At 40.4% G+C, this 23,567-nt stretch overlaps 1 protein-coding gene and 1 pseudogene across 1 annotated transcript in view; both read right to left on the reverse strand.

The window, feature by feature from the left end:
• Positions 1 to 23,567, reverse strand: part of DIAPH2 (diaphanous related formin 2) — a 983,541-nt gene that overhangs the window by 251,561 nt on the left and 708,413 nt on the right. The window contains exon 25 of the mRNA XM_066356043.1: positions 6,622 to 6,785. Coding sequence (XP_066212140.1) covers positions 6,622 to 6,785 — 164 coding nt within the window. The remainder of the gene's footprint in view (positions 1 to 6,621; positions 6,786 to 23,567) is intronic.
• LOC136386644 (small nucleolar RNA SNORA1) lies at positions 19,857 to 19,983 on the reverse strand (annotated as a pseudogene).

Genomic DNA, 23,567 nt, shown 5'->3' on the forward strand with positions numbered 1-23,567 from the left:
GGATACCCTTCAGGTCTCTAGGACTTGAAAATATATACCATATTTCCCCATGTATAAGACACACCCTGTTTGAAAAATTTGGGGTCTAAAACCAGGGTGCATCTTATACAATGATTGCAGATTTTTTTACTTACATTTCCCACTTTTTTGCGCTTGTTTTTGCGCTCATTGTTGAAGATAGCAATTCGTTATCAGACACAGATGAGGACAAACAAGCTAATGGATGGGAGTTTTGACAATGATGAAGAGTTGTATGAATTTTATGATGAATAAAACTTGAGTTCAATAACTTTTTTAAAATTTCAGGCCCCCAAGTTAAGGTGCGTCTTATTCATGGGATCATCTTATACATGGGCCATACGATGTATTTTAAGCTTCCAAGGAAAGAGGGATAAGGAAAGAAGGGAAAGAAACTGGTTTTTCTTTCTTTTTAATTTTAAGAAATTTTATTATTCACTTTAGAGAGGCGAGGGGGAGAGAGCAACAGAGAGAGAGAGAAAAGGAGGAGGAGCAGGAAGCATCAACTCCCCTATGTGCCTTGACCTGGCAAGCCTGGGTTTTTGAACTTGCGACCTCAGCATTCCAGGTGGATGCTTTACCCACTGTGCCACCACAGGTCAGGCAGAAGGAACTGTTTTTATGAAGGGTTCTGTGAAACATGACCGCTCTGCACTGAGCATGGCCCCATCATGGTACTGAGAGGACTGGTAGGAAAACTGATGCAGGAGGAGACTGAGTCCTCGGCCCAGACACGGGCACTTCCAGTGAGGGGCCAAGCAAATTGTCAGCAGGAAGCATTAGCAAAAGGGAGATGGAATAACAGATAAACATGAAGGCAGGGCTTCGTCCATTCTGTTCAATGTTATATTCTCATCACCCTAGAAGAGCAGGCACTCAAATATCTGTGGGAAAATATTGGTGGTGACTATAGATGACATGTTTCTGAGCTAATAGATGACTCTAGATGTACTTCTGGGAGTTGACACTTTGCATGGAGCCCAAGTCCCACCATGAGGATAAGAAGAGATATTTTGGGATATCTGAGTTATTGTTACTAAGGTGACCTCTGAATTCACAGGTGATGAGACCTGGAGACATTGACCTTATAAATAAAACTGTTCAAGAGGCACATCAGGGTCTTTACAGTTTCTCGAGGGCATTGTCATAATAATAATTATTAGAATTTACATGATTGATGAAGTCTCTTCTCTGTTAAAGAATACATTTGGTTTCTTATGTAACTCCATAATTTTTATAACACGGCACTAAAGTTTCCTTTAAATGCCAAGTGCTTTGCGAATTGAAGGTTTAAAAATGTGTCAAAATAACTTAGTCTTCTTGGATCGGGAATTATACATACAATCTTTTAATGTAAAAATCCATCCTTATTTCTTTAAAGGTGAATTGCCTTTAATGAATGAATAAAATGTTCAGTATATTATCAATTTGGTCTTTTGAGTCTAACTAAATACAGATGCTCACTTTGGCTTTTTAATTACAGTTTCGATTTAGACATGATCGAGGCCTTATAAAGAGAAAGATGGCTTGAGAGAGATTAAGAACTTCTCAGAATTGGGCATCTCTATAAGCCAACGCACGGAGCGCTCAGACAAGCTTAGATTTTAGGACAATTATCGAAGATGGAAGGAAGCAAATCCCTAAGTAAGAATAAACAGTTACCACGGCTGTCTTAACTCCCCATGCCATACTAGCTATGGGAGCAATTAAAGCATGATGGCAATCACACATTTGCCTCTGAGACTTCATTTAATTTTGATATGGAGCTCCCAAGGTGTCTGTATGTTCCAAGAGGCTCATGTCCTCTTAGGCACTTGCTGTCATGTGGTTCTACGGCTGGCTCGCGCTTTCCAGTCTTGAACTTAAACTTGACTTCCCCCAGTCTGGGAGGAGAGGTCACACTGCATGATGATGGCTCATTCAGCCAACCTCAAATGGTCTGGCATTTAAGTAACCACCTTTCTTTTGATTTTGTAACCACTTTCATTTTAAACAGCTACGATTTTATCCTGAGGTCACAAGAAGTCCTTAAAGAATTTCAAGTCAGGAAATAAATGTTATCTCAGTCATTTTGTTTCGCGGGTCACTCTGACTGGAGCACAGTGTGTGGATTCAAAGTTAGAAATGGTTAAGAGAACTTAAGTAGACACAGATAGCAGTCAGCACATCATTGTAATAGTCCCAACGAGAGATGGTAGCAGCCTAGAACTAAAATAGCATCCGTGGGCTTGGACAGAAATGGATGGGTTCGGAAGGTATTTAGGAGGTAGAAGCAGCAATGGCATAAAACTCCCTGACTTATAGATAGCACTTCGCCCTCTAACACTTAGTCATTTTAATGCTCCTCTAAGAGCTGTTCAGAAACTGTTAAAGAAAAGTCCCAATGAAAAAATATTTATCAAACGAACAGTAGCAAACATTTCTTTTGTTGAGGGGAAATCTTTTAGCATGATTAATAGTAATTGTAACATTTTCTTCTGAGGTAATAATGTCTCCGCATCTAATTCTGCAAAGCCTTGTTCCTGTATTTCCAGTATACAAGATATAGAATGGGAACACGCACACAACAAACATTTATTGAGTGCCCAGGTAACATATTGCTCTTTAAAAAAACAAAATAAAAGCACACAGCAGCAACAGAAAATTAATGGATTTTTAAAAAGAAAAAAAATATTATTTTCTATAACTTATTTGGAGCTATAAAATTTATTGAAGTATAATACTTGCCTCGAACCCTTTCCCAACAACTGAAATTAATTTTTATGCCTAAGCCCAACAGACTGCACAGTGGCAAAACATCTAAGGTTCACTGATTTTGAATATTTGAATTCAAAATATCTTTAAAAAAAAAAGTGCCATCAACTATTTGAACTAGTAGAATGACTGAAGCAGAAAAAATAAGCAAAATAAAAAAAAAATGTTCAGACATTACATAAATATGGAATTTTATTTTCTTCCACAAAACATTCAACCTAAATTTAGGAACTATTAATTCATCTTGCCTATATAGAAAGCAGTCTTTGAATCGCCAATGATCTCAGAGAAGCTAGCCAGAGAGTCTTCATTCTGAATTGAGAAATGTTTCCAATTACATAGATCTTCATGCCAATATAGAAGACATTAATATTGAATATCTTTAATACCCTCATTAGTTGAATAATATTAATGATATGAATAATTAATAGAGCCACATCTCATGGAGATTAGCCAATTTTGCTTTCATTAATTCGAAAGTGTCTACTTTAAAAAAGGTCTTAATCCGTAATGTCAACCCCTCCTGTTGAATTCCATTTTTCCCCATTCTTTAAACGATATGGCTTGGGGGACGATTTTTGGTCTGTGTGTTTTGTTTATGCTACACGTGCCAAATAGATCTCCCAAAATGAAACTTTTAGCTCATTTGGAAGTAATTTTTGGTAGCACATGAATCAGAACTCTTATTTTCTTTCCAGCACTACTGGTATTTTATTGCTTCTATCTATTGTCCAATATGCTTTTAGCGCTAAGACCCCTCAGGCCAAACTTACAAAGTGCTAAGAAAATGGGAATTTCTGGTGATAACAATTTTTGTCTCCCTTTCAGGGTTCTCCTTTCCCCTGGGAAAGCAAAATTACTTTAAGCTCACTACGCAACAGGAACATGGTGGGCACAAATGATTGACTGAAGCTGGTGATGTTGATTAAGGAGTGTTCAGCTTATAGGTCAGGTGGAAAACCCTTAAATCCGCTTGTCAAAGTCTTCTTGTCAAACTCCTATGGATTTTTCCAGACTTTGCCCAAATGTCACTTTCTCCGTGAAGACATTTCTGGCTAGATCAGGCAGGCTGAGGCTATTCTTCCTTCATGTTGTTATAGCACCCTGACATACTCCTACAGCAATACTTACCAAATTAGATTGCATTTACTTGTCTGTTTCCCTCTATTTATGTATCAAGAGAGATGATTCTCCTCCTCTTACCTCTAATGTACTCCCCAAATCAGGTTGGTTTCTCAATACACAATAATGGAATTGCTGGACAGAGAATGGCTAATACAGTCACCCCTCTCCATATTGTGGTTCACTTTTCACGGTCTCACTGTATCACAGATTTTTGAATTGTATATATCTAATTTTGTATTGCAGATTTTTCACTATATTGCAGAATTTTGTGGTATATAGGTATTTTTATATACTTATTATTTTAATTATTTTTGCAGTAAGATAAGCATTTTCTAGCCTAAAAAATTGAAAAGGTTTATAGGAGTGTGAGGAGGGTTTATAAAGCTTTAAATATATATATATAAATAATAAAATCAATGTAAAGTTGCTACTTTGCGGAATTTCACCTATTGCAGGGGATTCTGGAACCTAACCCTCGCAATAGACAAGGGACCACTGTTGTACTCTTCATCGGCATACCATAGGTTACATGGTGTTTTCGCACAGGGTTAGAAAGACATGGCAGTAATTCACATTTATATTTTGAAGATGAGCAAACTAATAATAGAGAGGTACCGTGACCAACCCAAGTTCAAAGCAGGTGCATGCCTAGTTGTTATGCGAGCTAGGCCCTAAGGGTGAGTATGTAGAGGTGGAAGCTGGGCATTCTGTCGGAGAGATGGTAACAGCTGCCTAGGACACAACGGAGGAGTTGCTTCCCTGTTTGGAAAGCTCCAAAACTCAATCTTAGCAGGTTCTCAAGAAGTTAAAATGCACCTAAAACCAGACAATTCAGAGTGTCAACTTATTTACAATGAGAATGATTTGGGACAAATTATTTCCCAGTACTCAAGCTACATGCAAAGTAAAGCCAGGGTGTGTATACACACATGCACACACACCTCTCTCTGAAATTCTGACCATGACTCATATACTACTAAAGAAGAAGTTTGAATCAATTCTCAGAGAACAGTAGTATAATTCCTTCATTGTATACACAAATAACAATAAACAAATAGCTAGAAAGGATACATTGTTTACCTACAGTCACTTAGCTTGTTACTGATAGCAAAAGGACAAGAATGAGGACTTCTTAACAATGATACCCTTACATTTTTTTAAATAAGTTATGACTGAAAAGTATGACAACTATAATTCTTAGCAAGTCTTCTGAGCCTCTGGCTAATATAATTAAATATTGGCCATTTGGTAGAAACTGTTCTTTATCAACTGCCGTAACTTAGGGGAAGTCTCCCAAATTCTAACGGGCTCTGTATGTTGGGGAGGCTGGGGGGAAGGCACAGGCCATGTTGCAAGATCCAATTCATATTTAAACAAGGCACTTGACAAGAGCAATTATATTTATTCCTCTCCCTTCATCCAGACATTGACGTTACAAAAATAATTCATTGGATTTATCTTTTCAGTGTGTCAATGGCAATGCCCTTTCTTGTCCCCACTCCTTTCCAACATGCTTTGTTTTGCTGTATGACAACAATCTAACTAGACAGAACCTGGGTGTACATATGTTCATGTCACTGTTATGACTTTTAAGTTTTTAAAATAGTTTGACCACTCATCACCAGCAGAACACATTTTAGTACTTCTTGGCCAGCTAAAAGTTAAAAACGTGTGTCTATGAAGTGGCAAAGCACAAAGGCCAAAATCAGCTAATATTCTCAGCAAAATAGAAGACAAATGATCATATTGATGGAAGTTGTTAGATTAGCATCTATTACCAAAGGTGCGGGCTTGGCCCTGGGTCCTGTGTCCTAGGTCAGCAGATGAAAACCAATGGCTTCCACAAATATACTTTTATCTCACATGTTATACAAGTCACACTCAAATCAAAAGATGTCATGGGCCAGCACCACGATTTCAGAGAAGGAGCCTTATTTAGCCAATAACTGCTTCAGAGATAGAAACATACCTGGAACTGCAATAATTAGTTTGCTAATTGGTCTTCCTGCTGATTTCTTCCTTTAAAATAGATAAAACTTTTACCTGTTTGATGGCAGCCACTGCGCATGTCCTTTCCCACAGCCATCATCAGAGTCTGCGCACTTCGACTCCTTCCGGGATGGAGAAGCTAGTCCACAGCAGGAGCAAAGCAAAGCTTTTTTTTCCTTTTGGCCTGTCACTGGCACCCTGATCGCTTCCCTCCAATTACTGCTAATAGTTACTGTTATCCCCAAGAGTCAGAGTTGGAAACAAGAGCCCACATTATATAAGAAAATTTAGGTATTCAAGGTCATTTACATAGTCCAATTTAGAACCAGCTTCTCATCTAGATTTTGAAAGAAACGTTTTCATCGGTCACAGCATTTTAAAGTATTCAGTAAAAGATTATTTTAGATATGAATTTTCAAGCTTGGTCAAGTGATAATATTATGCTGGATAAAAATCAGGGTTATATAAGTACCAATTCATTTATTTTCTGTAAAATTTCAGTAGAGAAATCCTCATATATACCTAAAGCTGAAGATAATTCATTTAGGTCTCCATTATATGAAAAGCCAGACAACAATTTTTAGTCATGTCACAAGTATAAAATATCTGTCAATTCCTGTTAAAGAGCTATAACATGAAACCAATACAGCCAATAGCTACATAAAATAACAAGAGAGGAAATCATTGCAAAACAAAAGCAATAGCCCTTGCGATCCTTGAAGAGGTAGTACTCACCAGAAACAAAGTCCGGAAGTTGTTGAGGTCACCAAAAAACTCTTCTATGCTCACTGTCTTGGCATCAAAAATAAAGTATTCTCCAAGATTCTCATAGAGCTTTACCATGTTGCTGTGCATGGTGGACAATTTGTCATACTGTTCTCTGGCACTCTTTGTAAAGCTGTAGGTTTCTGTTAAGGAACATGACCCAACCGGACCCCAAAGGCCATCACTAGAAGGTAAGATTGAATTATACCACCATTTCTAGGAATAATTACACATTAGTTTGCTAGGGTCGCCATGGCGAAATGCCACAGACCAGGAACCTTAAACTACAGACATTTATTTTCTCACAGTTCTGGAGGCTGGAGATCCACTATCAAGGTGTTGACAAGTTTGGTTTCTTCTGTGGCCTCACTCCTTGTGTTGTTGTACATGGTGACCTTCTTCCTGTGTCCTCCCATGGTGGTCCCTCTGCGCTCTCTGTGGAGGTCCCTCTGCACTCTCTGTGTCCTAATCTCCTCTTCTGAAGAGGACACTGGTCACATCAGATTAAAGCCCACCTTTTGACCCTCATTTTAACTGAACTACCTCCGTAAAGGCCCCATCCCCAAATAGTTGCATTCTGACGGTCTGGAGGTTCAGGCTTCAACATAGGAGTTTTGGACAGACACAATTCAAACCTTATCAAGTTGCTGGTGTCATTATATCAGTCAGTGGGTTTCAAAAAATCTATGAATTAGGCAGAAGTATTTAATGTATAACCATGCAGAACATGTTTGCTAAATCAAAACATCTAAATATAAACACCCCAAAAATGTCTCATATACTTTTTATGAACAAGGTATAATAGAAATAAACATCTACAAAAAAGTTTAGAAAAAAAAGGTGAATAGACTCCTTCTTCAATATACCTGTTTCATATAGGTAGAGAGGTTATGGTGAATTCTATATATAGGTTATGTTATATGTGTGTATATATATTTATGTATATATTCCTCATGAGAAGGAGAAAGAAAAGGGAGGAAGGGAGAAGTGAGGGAGAGAGAACAGACTATAGTTCTATAACCTTAATCACTTAACAGCTTATTAAAACCCATACTAGACTCCTGTCTGCTAAGCCTGAGCCCAGGGGCTTGAGCATTATAATTTCTGACAAATTCCCAGGTGATGCCAGAACTGCCAGCCCAGGATTATACTTTGAGTAATGCTCTAGAAAAGCTACTGATCTAGAAATTCATTACACAACTGTTTTACAAATTTTATCAAGGCCCTGGCTGGTTGGCTCAGCAGTTGAGGGTTGGCCCAGCATGTGGAAGTCCCAGGTTCGATTCCTGGCCAGGGCACACAGGAGAAGCACCCATCTGCTTCTCCACCCTTCCCTCTTTATCTCTCTTTTCCCCTCCCACAGCCAAGGCTCCATTGGAGTAAAGTTTGGCCCAGCTGCTGAGGAAGGCTCCATGGCCTCCACCTCAGGTGCTAGAATGGCTCTGGTTGTAATGGAGCAATGCCCCAGATGGGCAGAGCATTGTCCTCTGGTGGGCTTGCCTGGTGGATCCCGGTCAGGCGCATGTGGGAGTCTGTCTCTCTGCCTTCCTGCTTCTCACTTAAGAAAAATACAAAAAAAAAAAAAAAATGTGGCAACAATCATTGCTATCAAAGCATAAAATAATCCAAATATTTAAATGGGTCCTACTAAAGGTATCTCATTCTATCCAAATTTATACTCATCAGAAATGATAATACTTTTTTTTTTTTTTTTGTATTTTTCTGAAGCTAGAAACAGGGAGAGACAGTCAGACAGACTCCCGCATGCGCCCAACCGGGATCCACCCGGCACGCCCACCAGGGGGCGACGCTCTGCCCACCAGGGGGCGATGCTCTGCCCCTCTGGGGCGTCGCTCTATTGCGACCAGAGTCACTCTAGCGCCTGGGGCAGAGGCCAAGGAGCCATCCCCAGCGCCCGGGCCATCTTTGCTCCAATGGAGCCTCGGCTGCGGGAGGGGAAGAGAGAGACAGAGAGGAAGGAGAGGGGGAGGGGTGGAGAAGCAGATGGACGCTTCTCCTGTGTGCCCTGGCCAGGAATCAAACCCGGGACTTCTGCACGCCAGGCCGACGCTCTACCACTGAGCCAACCGGCCAGGGCAGAAATGATAATACTTTTTATTTCTGATAACAGAAGATATGTTTATAGAAAATGATCTCTTTAGGGGATTTAGAAATGGGAAAACATAAAGAAGTAAACAAGTTTTCAATAACAGAGACACACATGTTGTGAACATTCTGGAACATTTCCTTCTGGTCTTCCTATGGTTAATAACCTTTGAATGCTAATGGATAAGAACACTTCAGAGAAAGGGAAGCGGGCTAACCATAAAAATATAGGAAACCAAACCTACCTTCTAAAATTAGAGTTAAATCTATTAAAAATCAATATGATCACAGAAGTAAAATGCCTTTGAACAGAACTATAGAAGGCAGTTAATCAGACATGAGTAGAGCAAGGGCAAAGGGCCAGGTACAGAGGGTCACAGGGTGAGGGCCCTGGGTGCCCAGCAGTGAGCAGGACTGGGAGGGCGGGGTCTCGTCCTCAGGACGGCCATTCCTCCCCTAGCATGTGACTGGGAAGCAGTTTGAATCCCTGACCATTCATATCACTTGTCTTTTGGTTTTGACCCTCCTCTGACCTTTCCTCACTTGGCATATTGCTAGTCATGGGGTAGATGCCCTTGGAAGGGGAACAAGAACCCAAAAAGTGGCTTCATGTGACTCTCATGTGGACCCTTGCATGAGCACTCCCTTAAGCAATGAACCCTGGCAGTAACATCTACGCCTCACTTGTGTTGCAGCTCCAGGTCATGAAAAGCAACAAAACCAGACAAGCGATCCTACAGAGGCCAGCACCAGCTGCAGTGACCAATGACCCCATGCTCTGGAGCTGACCAATCAGCACAGTCCAGACCCCGAAAGGATATACCTGGAGAGCTGATGAATATTCTACTGGATCCTCCCCTGGGACCTCCCATAAAATCCCCACCCTTAAAAGTCTTTAGTTAGGCCCCAGCCTGTTAACTCACTTTGTTGGAGTGTCGTCTGGAAACACCAAGATTGCAGGTTCGATCCCTAGTCAAGGCAAATATGGGGAGTACCAATGATTGCATAGCTAGGTGGAGCAGCAAATGGATGTCTCCCTCTCTCTATCTCTCTCACTCTCCCCTTCCCCTCTCTGTCTCTCTGAAATCAATCAATAAAAACAAATCATTAGTTATGACAGAGGACCCAGCAAGTCCTCCCTCCTGAGAGCACAGCAGAGCCTTCCCCATCTTCCTGCTGCCCCCAGACATGTTCCCTTTGCCCTTCTCTCTCCTAAGCTCCACGGGCCCCTTCTTTGGTCCCTGTAACTTGTTTCCTGAGCATATTTCTCTAAAGTTCACGTCTACCTCTGTGACTTTCTACACTTTCTCTTCTACTTTGAGTCTTGCCTCTGAATTCTTCCCTAGCCAGACCTCACGTACTAAAGTTGCTGAACCGAGGTCCAGCCTGACTCCGCCCATCTAACACCCGGTGCTGTTTTCACTGCTGCCAAAGAAATGGATTTGGAATAGTAAAAAAAAAAAAAATAATAGCACAGTTTGGGCATGGTATTTTTAAGATCCCTATAGTATATGACTATATTGTGCTAGTGTTATTTTATCAAGTACTGATAATTGTGTCTTGAAATACATGATTTGATAAGATTTTTCTGAATTCTTCAGTGTGTTTTATTATAACCCAGGGCAAAATTTATTTCCCATAGGAACATAGCTCTAGTTGTACAATGGAAGTCAGTGGGGAAATCAGAGCATTTCTGGAAAATTACTTTGCAGCTGACACTTATGGGACATAACGGGATTTACAAGTGAGACGCTGCCATACCTGTGTTCTTCCTTATGCTTCGTAAGGATTAGCATTCACATTAGCAACCCAATAACCTCTTTCCCGCTAACAACCTTTCTAAGATTTAGATGAAATACAACCATCCCCTGACATCTGCAATTACACCTGTTAGGTCTGGAGTATACCCAAACACTCTGGACACCCGGTGCAGATACTTGGCTTCCATGTTCTGCTTCAGCCAAATTGGCTAAACATCATCTCATACACTTGAAGTCAGGCAAGTATTCCAGTTGCTTCCTTCTAGTACCGAGCCCTGCTCTGGGAAACTATAACTCAGACCAAGCCATTGCCAGGTTTCTGCTTTTGTTGCATTTTTTATATATTTGGTATCTTTTAAATAAAGACAATTAGCTTTTCAAGGTTCATTATATATATATATATGACCATCAAGCCAATTTTGATGTCCAAAGACCTGAAAGATTGAATGCATATCTGACTTATTCTACTTTCTTTTTACCAGCAAAGGGTTCTCAGTACCATTCAAACACTCTGTGGTTTCACCTCTGAGAATTTCACCACAGGGTTTTGATTTTTAAGAAACTGTTGAACATCCTGTTTAAGAGTTGCAGAAATAAGACAACACTCTATTTCTCAGCACAGAATGAAAGTGAGATTTCTGTTTTCTCGTCTCTCTCCCCTAAATAAAACAGACTCATGCCAGAGACCCGTGAGGCAGAAACACTTTGCAAAGGTCACTTAACTCCTACTCTATTTGCAATGCAAAGTACTAAACTATGTATTTCAGAAGACTCAACATCTGTACAACACAGAGGAAAAGCACAAGAAATAAAGGAAAGAAAAAAGCTGTGCATGTTTCCAATTTATCATAACACAATTTTTTACTAGTTAAAATATATCCATGGAGTGATACACGATTTCACAAATTTGTTCTCATAGAACAAAACCTGATCTCAGAAATTCTGTCTGTGTACCAATGTGAGACAATTTGAAAAATTCTGCAAATGGTTTATCACAGATATAACAAATGGAAAGCAGACCAATTTCCAAGTCCTTCACTTATCTTCAAAGTGATTACTTTGTGGAACAGAGAGGCAGCATGAGTCAGCACTGAAATCTCTCACAAGTGCAACCTCATCACCAAATCCTACTGGGGACTGCAGGCAAAAAGAACCAGACCCTGGCCAGCTGGTTGAGTGGATAGAGTGAAAGCCTGGCATATGAACATCTGGGGTTTGATCCCCAGTAAGGGCACACAGGAGAAGCACCCATATGTTTCTCTCTTCCTTGTTTCTCTCTTCCTATCTCACAGCCAGGGGCTTGGTTGATCTGAGTGCATCAGCCTCAGGCGCAAAAAATAGCTTGTTTGCGAGCATTGACCCCAGACGAGGGGTGCCAGGTGGATCACAGGAAGGGCACATGCAAGAGTGTGTCTATCTCCCCTTCTCTCACTTAAAAAATAAATAAAAGAACTAGACACCATCTTTCCTTTCCATCCCTTCATGGCAGTTAGGAAATTTTCATTTGTTTTATTTTTCTGAGCAGCCACTAAATATAAGAGACTGATTAGTATTACCTAAGCATTGTAATGGATACAATAATCACTAAAGCCTAATCCAGACCTGAAGAAGTTTATAAACTAATGTTACCAATAATTCTACCATCATCAATTTGCATTTTTATAGGACTTTACCATTTAAGATATATTTTTTCCTACCATTATGTCCCATATTCTTTTTTGTTTAACTTATTGATTTTAGAGAGAGAGAGAGAGAGGAAGGGAGAGACAGACATTGATTTGTTGCTTCATATATATTTTTTTAATTTTTCCATTGATTTGAGAGAAAGAAGGGAGAGAGAAGTATCAACTCATTATTCCACCTAATTGTTCCAATTGTCCCATTTATTTATGCTTTCACTAGTTGATTCTTGTATGTGCCCTGACCAGGGATCGAATCCACAATTTTCATATACTGTGACAATGCTCTAACCAACTGAGCTACCCAGCCAGGACCAATGTCCCATTTACTTGATAACAACAGTGGTAGGCAGTTAGACAAACATGAGCAGAGCAAGGACTACAGGCCAGGCCCAGAAGGTCATCAGGGTGGAAAGCCCTGGGTGCCCAGCAATGAACAAAACTGGGAAAACAAGGACCACACCCCTAGGGTAACCTCTCCTCCCCTAGCATATCACTTTGTGGTTCAGACCCGATGACCTTTCACAGTGCTGGTCATATGTTTTAGACCAGGGGGTCTCAAACTCGCGGCCCGCCGAACAATTTTGTGCGGCCCGCAGACTAATCCACGAAGTTCAAAATATTTTGGATAAAATTAAGTAAGCCTAGGGGCCTACTTGTATTTTTCATTTCTCTAGCATCCTAGCTGGATATTAGCTTAGTTAACAGCAGTTGTGATGCGAACTACAGTTTCTGGTCATTTTGTGACACTGAGTAAACTGCATGTACGATTGTGCTTGTTGTACTGATTTTTTTTTTGTTTTCAACTGCAGTGAGAAAAGTGTTGCGTAACAGTTGCCTTTTGTAGACCTAGTGCGGCCCGCCAAAGGGCTGTGATCTTGCTCTGCGGCCCACATGCTGAGTTTAGTTTGAGACCCCTGTTTTAGACCCTCCCCTCACCTATCCTCCCTTGGCATGCTGCTAGTCCTGTGGGTTAGACCCCCTTAGAGAGGAACAAACAAAGGGTCATTAAGCCCCCAGGACAATGAAGTTCTGACCCACATCAGATCCATCTTAGCATTTTTATATACTAGAGAAATGAAGAAAACAATTCCAATTATAAATGTATCAGAAAGAATAAAATAACTACAAATAAATTTAGCCAAGGAGGTAAAAGACCTGTACACAGGAAACTATGAGACAGTGGTAAAAGAAACTAAGAAAGCACAAATAAATGGAAATATATTCCAGGATCACGGATTGGAAGAATTAATATTAAAAATGCCCATATCATCCAAAGCAATCTACATGTCCAATGTAATATCTATCAAAATTTCAATGGCCTTTTCCACAATAATAGAACAAACCTAAAATTGTTATGGAACCAAGAATAATCCCAAAGAACCACAGAAATCTTGAGAAAAAAAGAACAAAGCATCATGCACCCTAATTTCAAACTATATTCTAACACTAGAGTGATCAAAACAGTATGGTATTGACATATAAAATAGCCACATACCTCAATGGAACAGAATAGAGAACCCAGAAATACATTCACTCATAGATAGTCAATTTATGACAAAGAAGACAAGAATATACAATGAGGAAAGGACAGCCTCTTCAATAAATGGCATTGGGAAAACTGGACAGCTACATGCAAGAATGAAGCTGGACCCCTATCTTATACCAGACACAAAACTTAACTACAAATGGAAGGATGACTTCAATTTAAGACAAGAAAACTATAATATAGTGTATGGGTCCAGAATGAGTATCTCCAGAATGTACCACCCTGGAATACAAATTATTTCAAGCTGAAAACAACTGACCCTGGCATGTTGGCTCAGTAGTAGAGTGTCAGCCAGGCATGTGGAAGTCTCTGGTTCGATTCCAGGTCAGGACACACAGGAGAAGCAACCATCTGCTTCTTCATCCCTCCCCTTGCCCTTTCTCTCTCCCTTTCTCTCTTCCCTTCCTGCAGCCATGACTCCATTGATTCTAGCACATTGGCACCAGGAGCTGAGGATGGCTCCCTGAAGCCTCTGCCTCAGGTGTTGAAAATAGCTCAGTTGCAAGTATGGGCCCAGATGGGCAGAACATCGGCCCCAGATGGGGGTTGCCCGGTAGATCCCAGTTGGGAAGCATGCGGGAGTCTGTCTCTCTATCTCCTCTCCTGTCATTTAAATTAAAACACACATACACACTAAAAACGTGTTCCATTGGAACCGGAACACTCCTTTGCAGGGTGTTGGGGCTGAAGGAGTTTCTGTATCTGATAGCTAACTGGGAGAAATCGGTTTTACAATTTCTTATCTCTGTAGGCAGTACATTAGTTATGATTTTAATAAAAACTTAAAATTTTAAATACCATTACTGCTGGATTATTGAGAACGTGGAAAGAAAAATCAACTTGAGATCCACTTAACCTTCACATAAGCTTTCGTTAGCAATGTGGCATAATTATTCATTTAAATAAAAGGAAGTTACATATATATAATTTATTAAAGAATATAGATAGCATTTCCTCTTTCCATAACCTCCAAGAAAAGATTTCTCTAACTGCTAAAACAAAAATATTTTTCCTTTTAATTTGCATGTCACTTTTGTAAAAAATTATGACTATTCCAAAAAAATTTACTTACAAATCACACATTATAGGATGAATGTAAGTAGACAAATATTTTAAAATGTGAAACATTCACAAGGACAAGATGGATTTCATATATTAAGTTGCATTTGGATTCAACATAGTACTTTAAAATAGTGCAGGATATTAACTACAAAATTATTTTAAAAATCAAATTACAAAATATATGCATAGGACATTTAAATAATATTACAAAGACAGCACAGTCAATGATAAAAATTTTAAAATGAAGTTACCAGCTTTTCACATTTAGGAAGCAATTATATCACTGGAGAGATGGAACTGTTTTGTAATGACTCCACTTTCCACAGAAGTCCCGAGTCAGCTGGAGAGGAAGAAAATGCTTCTAAACCAGATAAAGCTACAAAGTGCTGGGTATTATGGAGGTAAGAGTTATATTCAACACCACTACTTTTCTCTACCCTTTCATTATTCACTCCCTTGTGTCTTTTGTGTACACTAGTTCTATCCTTCCTTTGAAAATAGACTCTAACTTTGCATTCTTAGAGACCCAACACAATGATCTGGTCATTCATTCATTCAAACATACTTGATAAGTGCCTACTTTGTGCCAGGTACCTTCTAGGTGCTGAGGATATCCTAGTGAATACTAATACAGGGTCACTAATTTCATGGAGCTTACAGGTTAGCGGGAAAACACACATTAAACAACCAGAAAAATATTTTTTTAAATGACAAATTGAAAAATGTCATTGCAAAGCCCAGGTTGTTAAAGAGTGTATAACTGGGAAACCTGTCTTGGTCTTGCGGTGGAGGGGGTTGTGAGTATGGGAAAGCCTCTTGAAGGATCAGACATTAAAATTGAGATCTGAAGGGGAAAAGCCAGGAGAAGGAACCCGGGGTTAGGGTGAGTGAAGGCTGTGAAGGGATAGGAAATATTGTAGAAACACAAAGAAGACATCAAAGGCCTGGAATTCTGGAGCCTGCAGAGGGAGACCACAGGGAGAAGTTTCCTGGGGCATGCAGAGGCCAGATTCCATAGGTCTCCTGAGATGTTGACATTTTTTCTGAGATAAATGTTATGAAAAAAGTTTAGCCTGACCAGGTGATGGCGCAGTAGATAGAGCATCGGACTAGGATGCAGAGGACCCAGGATCAAAGTCCTGAAGTCACCAGTACAGGGTTGCTGGCTTGAGCATGAGTTCATAAACATGACCCCATGGTAGCTGTCTTGAGCCCAAAGGTCACTGGCTTGAAGCCCAATGTCACTGGCTTGAGCATGGGATCACTTGCTCTGCTAGAGCCCTCTGGTCAAGGCACATATGAGGAAGCAGTCAACAAACAACTAAGGTGCCAAAACTAAGAATTGATGTTTCTCATCTCTCTCTTTCCTGTCTGTCTGTCCTTATCTGTCCCTCTCTGTCTCTGTCTCTCTGTCTCTGTCTCTCTCTCTCTCTCTCTCTCTCTCTCTCTCTCACACACACACACACACACACACACACACACACACGATTTTATACAGGAAAGTAAAAGGATCAGATTTCTTTTGCTCAACAGCATAAACAGGTTAGCTTAAAGTAATATGAATACAGATACACAACACACACTAACAACAAAAACCCCCAGGAATAATGGAATACAGAACACTACCCAAATGACCGCAGGTCTATTTTCTAGTTCCTAACTACTGATGAGAAAAGCATATATGATATAAATATCCAACAAAAGTGTACTGAATAAATAATTAAGGATGTTATAAGAATCAAAAGCAGTTAAACAACAGCAGGTGTTAGGCATTATGTCACTATTGACATTGGCATAGACATAGTCATGTTTAGAAATAAAGTTATGTTTCGAGTGACAGAAAAGCTATGATTATAAAATGTTGAGATCGATGTGTATGTTTTGGAACGTCAGTATTATTATTTAATATTCATGGTATGCACACACAGATGTTAATTAGATCAATCAATACTCACCTCCAGCCCTACCCCACATTCAGCTCTCAGCATTGTTTATCATGTGGGCACAGTGTGTAAGAAACTGTGAGAGATTAAGTAGAGAAAAAGAAAGGAAAGTGATAAGACATGGCTCCTAATCCTCACAGAATTTATAAACTAGTGCTGGGAGACAGAGGAATAATTGCAGAGCAGCAGCAGCAGCATGAACTAACGCTTACTGAACTCTTACAATGAACCAGATGCTAACTATATGCTTTACAACCCTTGTCTCATTTAACCCTCCTGATGGTCCGATGATGCACATATGCCATTAGGAACTCCATTTTAAATGTGATGAACTTAGCCTCGGAATGGTCAGCTGACTTCCTTAGCTCCATCTCCATGGTAAGTGCTGGATTTGGGATCTGAACTTGGGTTCCATTCCCCACTCCCCCATAGCACAAGACTATGCATTGAGTCAGCATGCCACACTGCTTCCACTGTTTAAAAAAGTACATAAATAAAAGAGCGTGGTAAAATAAACCAAGCTCTGCAAAGGAATTACAGGAAGAAGTAACTTTCCAGGTCCATCTGGAGGAATGGGAAAGATTGTTCTACCCAAAGAGAAGACACCCCAGGCAATAAGACAAAATGAGCAAAGGTAGAAAAGTACAGTGGTTCCTCATCTATCTTGGGGGTTAGGTTCCAGAACACCCTGCAATAGGTGAAAATCTGTGAAGTAGCGACCTTATATTTATTATATTATTTATATATATTTTAAGGCTTTATAAACCCTCCCCACAGTCTTATAAACCTTTCCCACACTGTCATTAACCTTACCGACACTTTTTTTGCTTATTTTACTGCAAAAATAATTTAAATAATAAATATATAAAAATACCTATATACCACAAAATCCCGTGATATAGCAAAAAATCTGCGATACAAAATTAGATATGTACAATTGAAAAATCCACAATACAGTGAGACCGCAAAAAATGAACCACGATATGGTGAGGAACGACTGTATCTAGAAATATCAAGGGGCTTGTTATTCCTGGGTAGCACAGTGGGGGTATGCAGGGAGAAGCAGAGGAGAAGGCAGGGATGGGTGACAGAACAAGCCACCCCAAAATATGCCTGCCTCTTCCACGAGGGTTTTTTTGTTTGTTTGTTTGTTTGTTTGTTTTTACAGGGACAGAGAGAGAGTCAGAGACAGGGATAGACAGGGACAGACAGACAGGAACAGAGAGAGATAAGAAGCATCAATCATCAATTTCTCGTTGTGACACCTTAGTTGTTCACTGATTGCTTTCTCATATGTGCCTTGACTGTGGGCCTTCAGCAGACCAAGTGACTCCCTGCTTGAGCCAGCGACCTTGGGTCCAAGCTGGTGAGCTTTTTTTGCTCAAGCCAGAGGAGCTCACAATCAAGCTGGTGACCTAGGGGTCTTGAACCTGGGTCTTCCGCATCCCAGTCCGATGCTCTATCCACTGCGCCACTGCCTGGTTAGGCCACATGAGGGTTCTTTTGAGTTGGAGAATTGTACCTGAGCAACAGCAAATGCTGAGAGAGGCTGTCTCTGAGCTCCCTTTCTCTGCCTGAAGACAGAGCCTCCACCTGGAACTCAGCTGTCACAGATTTCCTCCCTGGGCATTTCATCAACCAGCAAACATTGACTTGCATCTAAGGAGAGGAGACTAGAAGTGGACACCCACTCAAACTTTGTCACACGTTATCACTTCCTCTGTTCTTCTAAGGACCCATTCTTCTTTTCCAAAAATCCTTTACTCTCTCCTCTAAGTGTCTCATCCCTTATCCCCTTTCCCCACGAAGACAGTATATGAGATCTCAAATCCCACTGTTTGTTTGGGCACTCAGTTTTTTTCCCTGTGATGGCCCCATGTACATAATATTAAAAATTCACAAATCTGGGCCCTGGCTGGCTGGCTCAGTGGTAGAGTATTGGTCCGGTGTGTGGATGTCCTGGGTTCGATTCCTGCCAGGGCACACAGGAGAAACGACCATCTGCTTCTCCACCCCTTCCTCTCTCCCTCCCTCTTCTTTCTCTGGCTCCCTCCCTCTCTCTCACTTCTCCTCCCACAGCCATGGCTCAATTGGTTCAAGTGCATCAGCCCCAGGAGCTAAGAATGGCTCAGTAGAGCCTACACCTCAGGTGCTAAAAATAGTTTGGTTGCAAGCATGGCCCCATATGGGCAGAGCATCAGCCCCAGACAGAGGTTTCCAGGTGGATCCTGGTCATGGAGCATGGCAGAGTCTGTCTCTCTATCTCCCCTCCTCTCACTTGGAAAAGAAGAAAATAAATTTTAAAAGATTCATAAATCTATATACCTTTTTTCCTATTGTCATTCTGTTTCATAGATCCTGTTATCAAATCTGGGAACATAGAGAGCAAGTGTTTCCTTACCAACACCGGGAAAGGTGTTGAATGCATGTTAAAGGTTTTAAGTTTTCTTCATAGGCAAAGAGCAATCAATAACTTTTTAGACAGATCTTAACTATTTGTAAAAATATAACTCTGGTGACAGTGGAGAGGATGGTTTGGAGAAATGGAACACTGAACCTAGGGCCAGTACTTAAGAAACTAAGAGTAGCACTGTGACTAGAAAGGGGAAGATATGACATATATGGAGAAGGTCGAGTCTGTGGGACATGGTGATTAAGGAGGGAGGTATTTGAGGATGCCTGTGGGTCTCAGAGTATGTTTCATGATTGTTTGTTTATTTAGCAAGCGATAGACAGACAGACTGATAGGGAAGAAGAGAGATGAGAAGCATCAACTCATAGTTGCAGCACCTTAGTTGTTCATTGATTGCTTTCTCATATGTGCCCTGACTGGGGGGCTACAGCCGAGGCAGTGACTCCTTTCTCAAGCCAGCGACCCCTTGCTCAAGCCAGCAACCTTGGGTTCAAGCCAGTGACCTTGGGCGTCAAGCCAGCAACCATGGGGTCACATCTATGATCTCACACTCAAGCCAGCAACCCCACTTTCTTTTTTTTTCTAGAAGTTAGATAGTATGTTGTTATTTTGGCAGATGTAAGATAATATTGTTAATGGTTTCTAAAATTGAAAGTCTTTATTACATCCAGTTTCCACTCACTGAGCCTAGCAAAATGTTACAGGTCTCATTGTCACCACTGCAATAACAATACTGTGGTGGAAGCATAACCTGTCTCACTGTAGCCACATTAATGTCTGGACACAATGGACAAGAATACAACCCCACTTTCAAACTGCTGAGCTGTGCTCTAACCAGATAAGCCTACACACAAGCTGGCAACCTCGGGGTTTCAAACCTGGGACCTCAGTCCCAGGTTGACGCTCTATCTACTGTGCCACCACCAGCCAGGCCATGTATATTTATTTTTTAACACAACTTAGGAGACATGATAGGGAGGATTATGGGTTGGGGGGCAGAGGAGAGAATAACTCATTTTAAACACACTGAGTTGAGATATCTATGAAATATCAGATGGTCAAGTCTAACAGACAGTTGGAAATATATGGCACCTCGGTAACTTGGAGATCAGTGTGGGTGGTAACAGAGAGAACGGCAAAGCCAATGAGAATGGAACAAAGACTTCCTCTTCTCTAGTCAGATCGAGATCAGAACAATGCCTTAACCATGCTCCCTTACCTCTTTTGTTGGTCCAATGAACATGCCTTTCCTCTGAATATGTTTGGTCTTGACACATTCCTCCCAAATATAGAAAATTCTGGATATCAAACTTTAGCTAAGAAAACAAAATATCAGATCCCACAGTCTGTGCTAACAGTTTCCCATGATCATAAAAGATCATTTACTACAAATGTCAGTGAAGCAAAATATGCAGTCAGTGTGAATTTTGCCAAAGGGCATGTCCCTGGGGAATTGAATTTTATTGGTTTTGGTAGCCACAGAATTAGGGTATGAAGGAGTTTAAGACGTATTACTAGGCCCTGGCCGGTTGGCTCAGCAGTGGAGCGTTGGCCTGGCATGCGGGGAACCTGGGTTTGATTCCCGTCCAGGGCACATAGGAGAAGCGCCCATTTGCTTCTCCACCCCCCCCTCCTTCCTCTCTGTCTCTCTCTTCCCCTCCTGCAGCCAAGGCTCCATTGGAGCAAAGATGGTCCGGGCGCTGGGGATGGCTCCTCAGCCTCTGCCCCAGGCGCTGGAGTGGCTCTGGTTGCGACAGAGCGACGCCCCGGAGGGGCAGAGCATCTCCCCCTGGTGGGCAGAGCATCGCCCCTGGTGGGCGTGCCGGGTGGATCCTGGTCGGGCGCATGCAAGAGTCTGTCTGACTGTCTCTCCCCGTTTCCAGCTTCAGAAAAAAAAAAGACGTATTACTATAGATTCAAGAATAACTGTACACAATTATGAAATCAGTTAGAAATGCTGATGCCAACTGTCTGAGAATCACTGTTCCTCATCATTGTGTGTAATCTTTGTGATTTTTTATTATTTTTATTTTGAATACACCAGGTACTTCCACAATGTCTGCTGCTTTGGAAGAAATGTCTAAATATTAAAGATTGATTGTTTATTTTAAAGTAATTCTCCATGTTTTTTGGGCATTTTTTTTTCTAGTTTTCTTACATTTGTTTTCAAATGACCATTTCAGTTTTGGCAATTATTATACTGAATTCTAGATAGTTCCAATCATGTATTTTCAATCTAAGTAGTTGTTTCAAAATTCAGCCACTAATGCTTTATTGTGTCTTGCTTATCTTTCCTTAATTAAAATCACCAGTGAGGTAAAGAAGTGGCAATAAAAACAGAAAAGTCTTCCGAAGCAAATTGACATATACAGGTAACAGGCGACTCTGTGCATTCTAATAACCTAGATACTGAGGCCAGGGATTTAATCCCTTTATTTGCATGGACAGGGTGGTCTATAGGATCCACTTCTCATAGAAATGAAAATAGAGCCTGACCAGGTGGTAGCACAGTGGATAGAGCATTGGCCTGGGATGCTGAGGACGCAGGTTAGAGACTCCGAAGTTGCTTGCTTGAGCATGGGGTCGCTGGTTTAGGGGTGAGATCATAGACATGACCCCCTGGTTGCTGGCTTGAAGCTCAAGGTCTCTGGCTTGACTCCAAGGTCGCTGTCTTGAGCACGGGATAACTGGGTTCACTGGAGCCCCCACCCTGGTCAAGGCATATATGAGAAAGCAATTAATGAACAACTAAGATGAAAGAAAAGAGAGAAAGAGAGAAAGAAAGAAATAAAATAGAATAATCAGGGTAGAAATTGTATAAGGTTCCTTCCAGCTGTATAACGTTAACTTTTAGAAGTATTCGGGGAACACTGATATCTCAGGGAACAGTAATGATAGTGCTTGGTTTTCTTTCATGGAAATACTTGATTATATGAGCTAGTTACTTAGTTTTATGTTGTTTCCCTCTTCTATACTGAAGGCAATTGAAGGTAAATTACATTTTGCACATGTTTTTGTATGTCCTAAGACCTTTAAAACAGAGTTAAGGGCTTAGTAAATACATGGAAACCTCATCCTGAATTGAACCCACAATGAACTATCTCAACGACAGACCTGCTATTCTAAAATAAATAACAGCATTGAAACCCAACTTGGTAATTTCAAACTACAGTAGCTGCTTATTGAGGACTCCTACTTCTTTTCAATCTGGGTTGCTGGCCACCCCTCATGTTAAACTTCCAACTCCTAGTTCTCTAGCTTTCAAGATCTATCTTCACTCATCCGAATCCATTCATGACATTGCTTTATGTAAAGTTTCTTTAGACGATCATCTGGCCCTAACCCTAACACTAATCTGTTCATCACTTATAAATACTTTTTGCAAGGTTGAAATGCATTTCCCGACACAAAGAGCATTAATATCTCAGTCATAGCTGGCAAACATTGCCAAACATTTCGTGCACTTGTTCAATATTATAAGAGCTATTCTGGACCAACCCTGGGCCCGAAATTTCCACCAGGAAAATTTTATTCTTGCTGCAAAGAAATTTTGTCAGAAAAATTTGTGGCCTTTTTTTTTTTTTTTTGCACTCCATTTCTTATGCTTTTTAGTAACTCTTCACCTATTTTTTAAGTTTTTCTAAATATATATGCATTTATGTACATGTATATACCTATGTGTGTATGTATATGTAAATATACACATGTAAGGATTTATTAATTTTACTGTGTCACTAATGAGTGTTGTTTTTTTCCCTAGTATCAGCTTAATGGATGTCCTACATATGAAATTGCATTACTTAATTCTAAAAGACATGGTTAGATGCTTTATGTAGAAGGAGCTATTCAAATACAGTGGCTTTAATTCCAAACAATACATTATTTTTCTTTTCTCTCCTTCGTTGGAAAGATAATAACGTGCCCTGTGAAATTTTTCTGCTTGAAGAAAATAAACAATAACAAAACAGCTTCAGTAGTGTTCAGCCTGTGACATGGATATAAACTAGGACTGCAAATCTATCTTTAATGTGTTTTCTGTCTGTAGGTGTTTCTGACATTTCAAAAAATTGCATGATCTTAGGAATCATATAGGTTTCAATGGCAATGTGATATCCAAAGCCAGCACTTTACATAAAAAAAGAAAGAAAGAAAATAAGAAAGAGGCAGAATATCAAAATGATATCAGCACCTCAATGTTCATTATAGCATCATTCACAATAGCCAAGAAGTGGGAAAATATCTATGTCTGCAGACAAACGAATGGATAAAGAAAATGTGTTGTATATGTACAATAGAATATTGTTCAACCACACAAAAGAAGGAAATCGGCCACATGTTACAACCAGAGTGGACCTGGAAGACACTGCACTAAGTGAAATAAACCCAGCACAGAAGGACAAATAC

This window comes from Saccopteryx leptura, chromosome X (assembly GCF_036850995.1).
Source record: "Saccopteryx leptura isolate mSacLep1 chromosome X, mSacLep1_pri_phased_curated, whole genome shotgun sequence".
Taxonomy (NCBI): domain Eukaryota; kingdom Metazoa; phylum Chordata; class Mammalia; order Chiroptera; family Emballonuridae; genus Saccopteryx; species Saccopteryx leptura.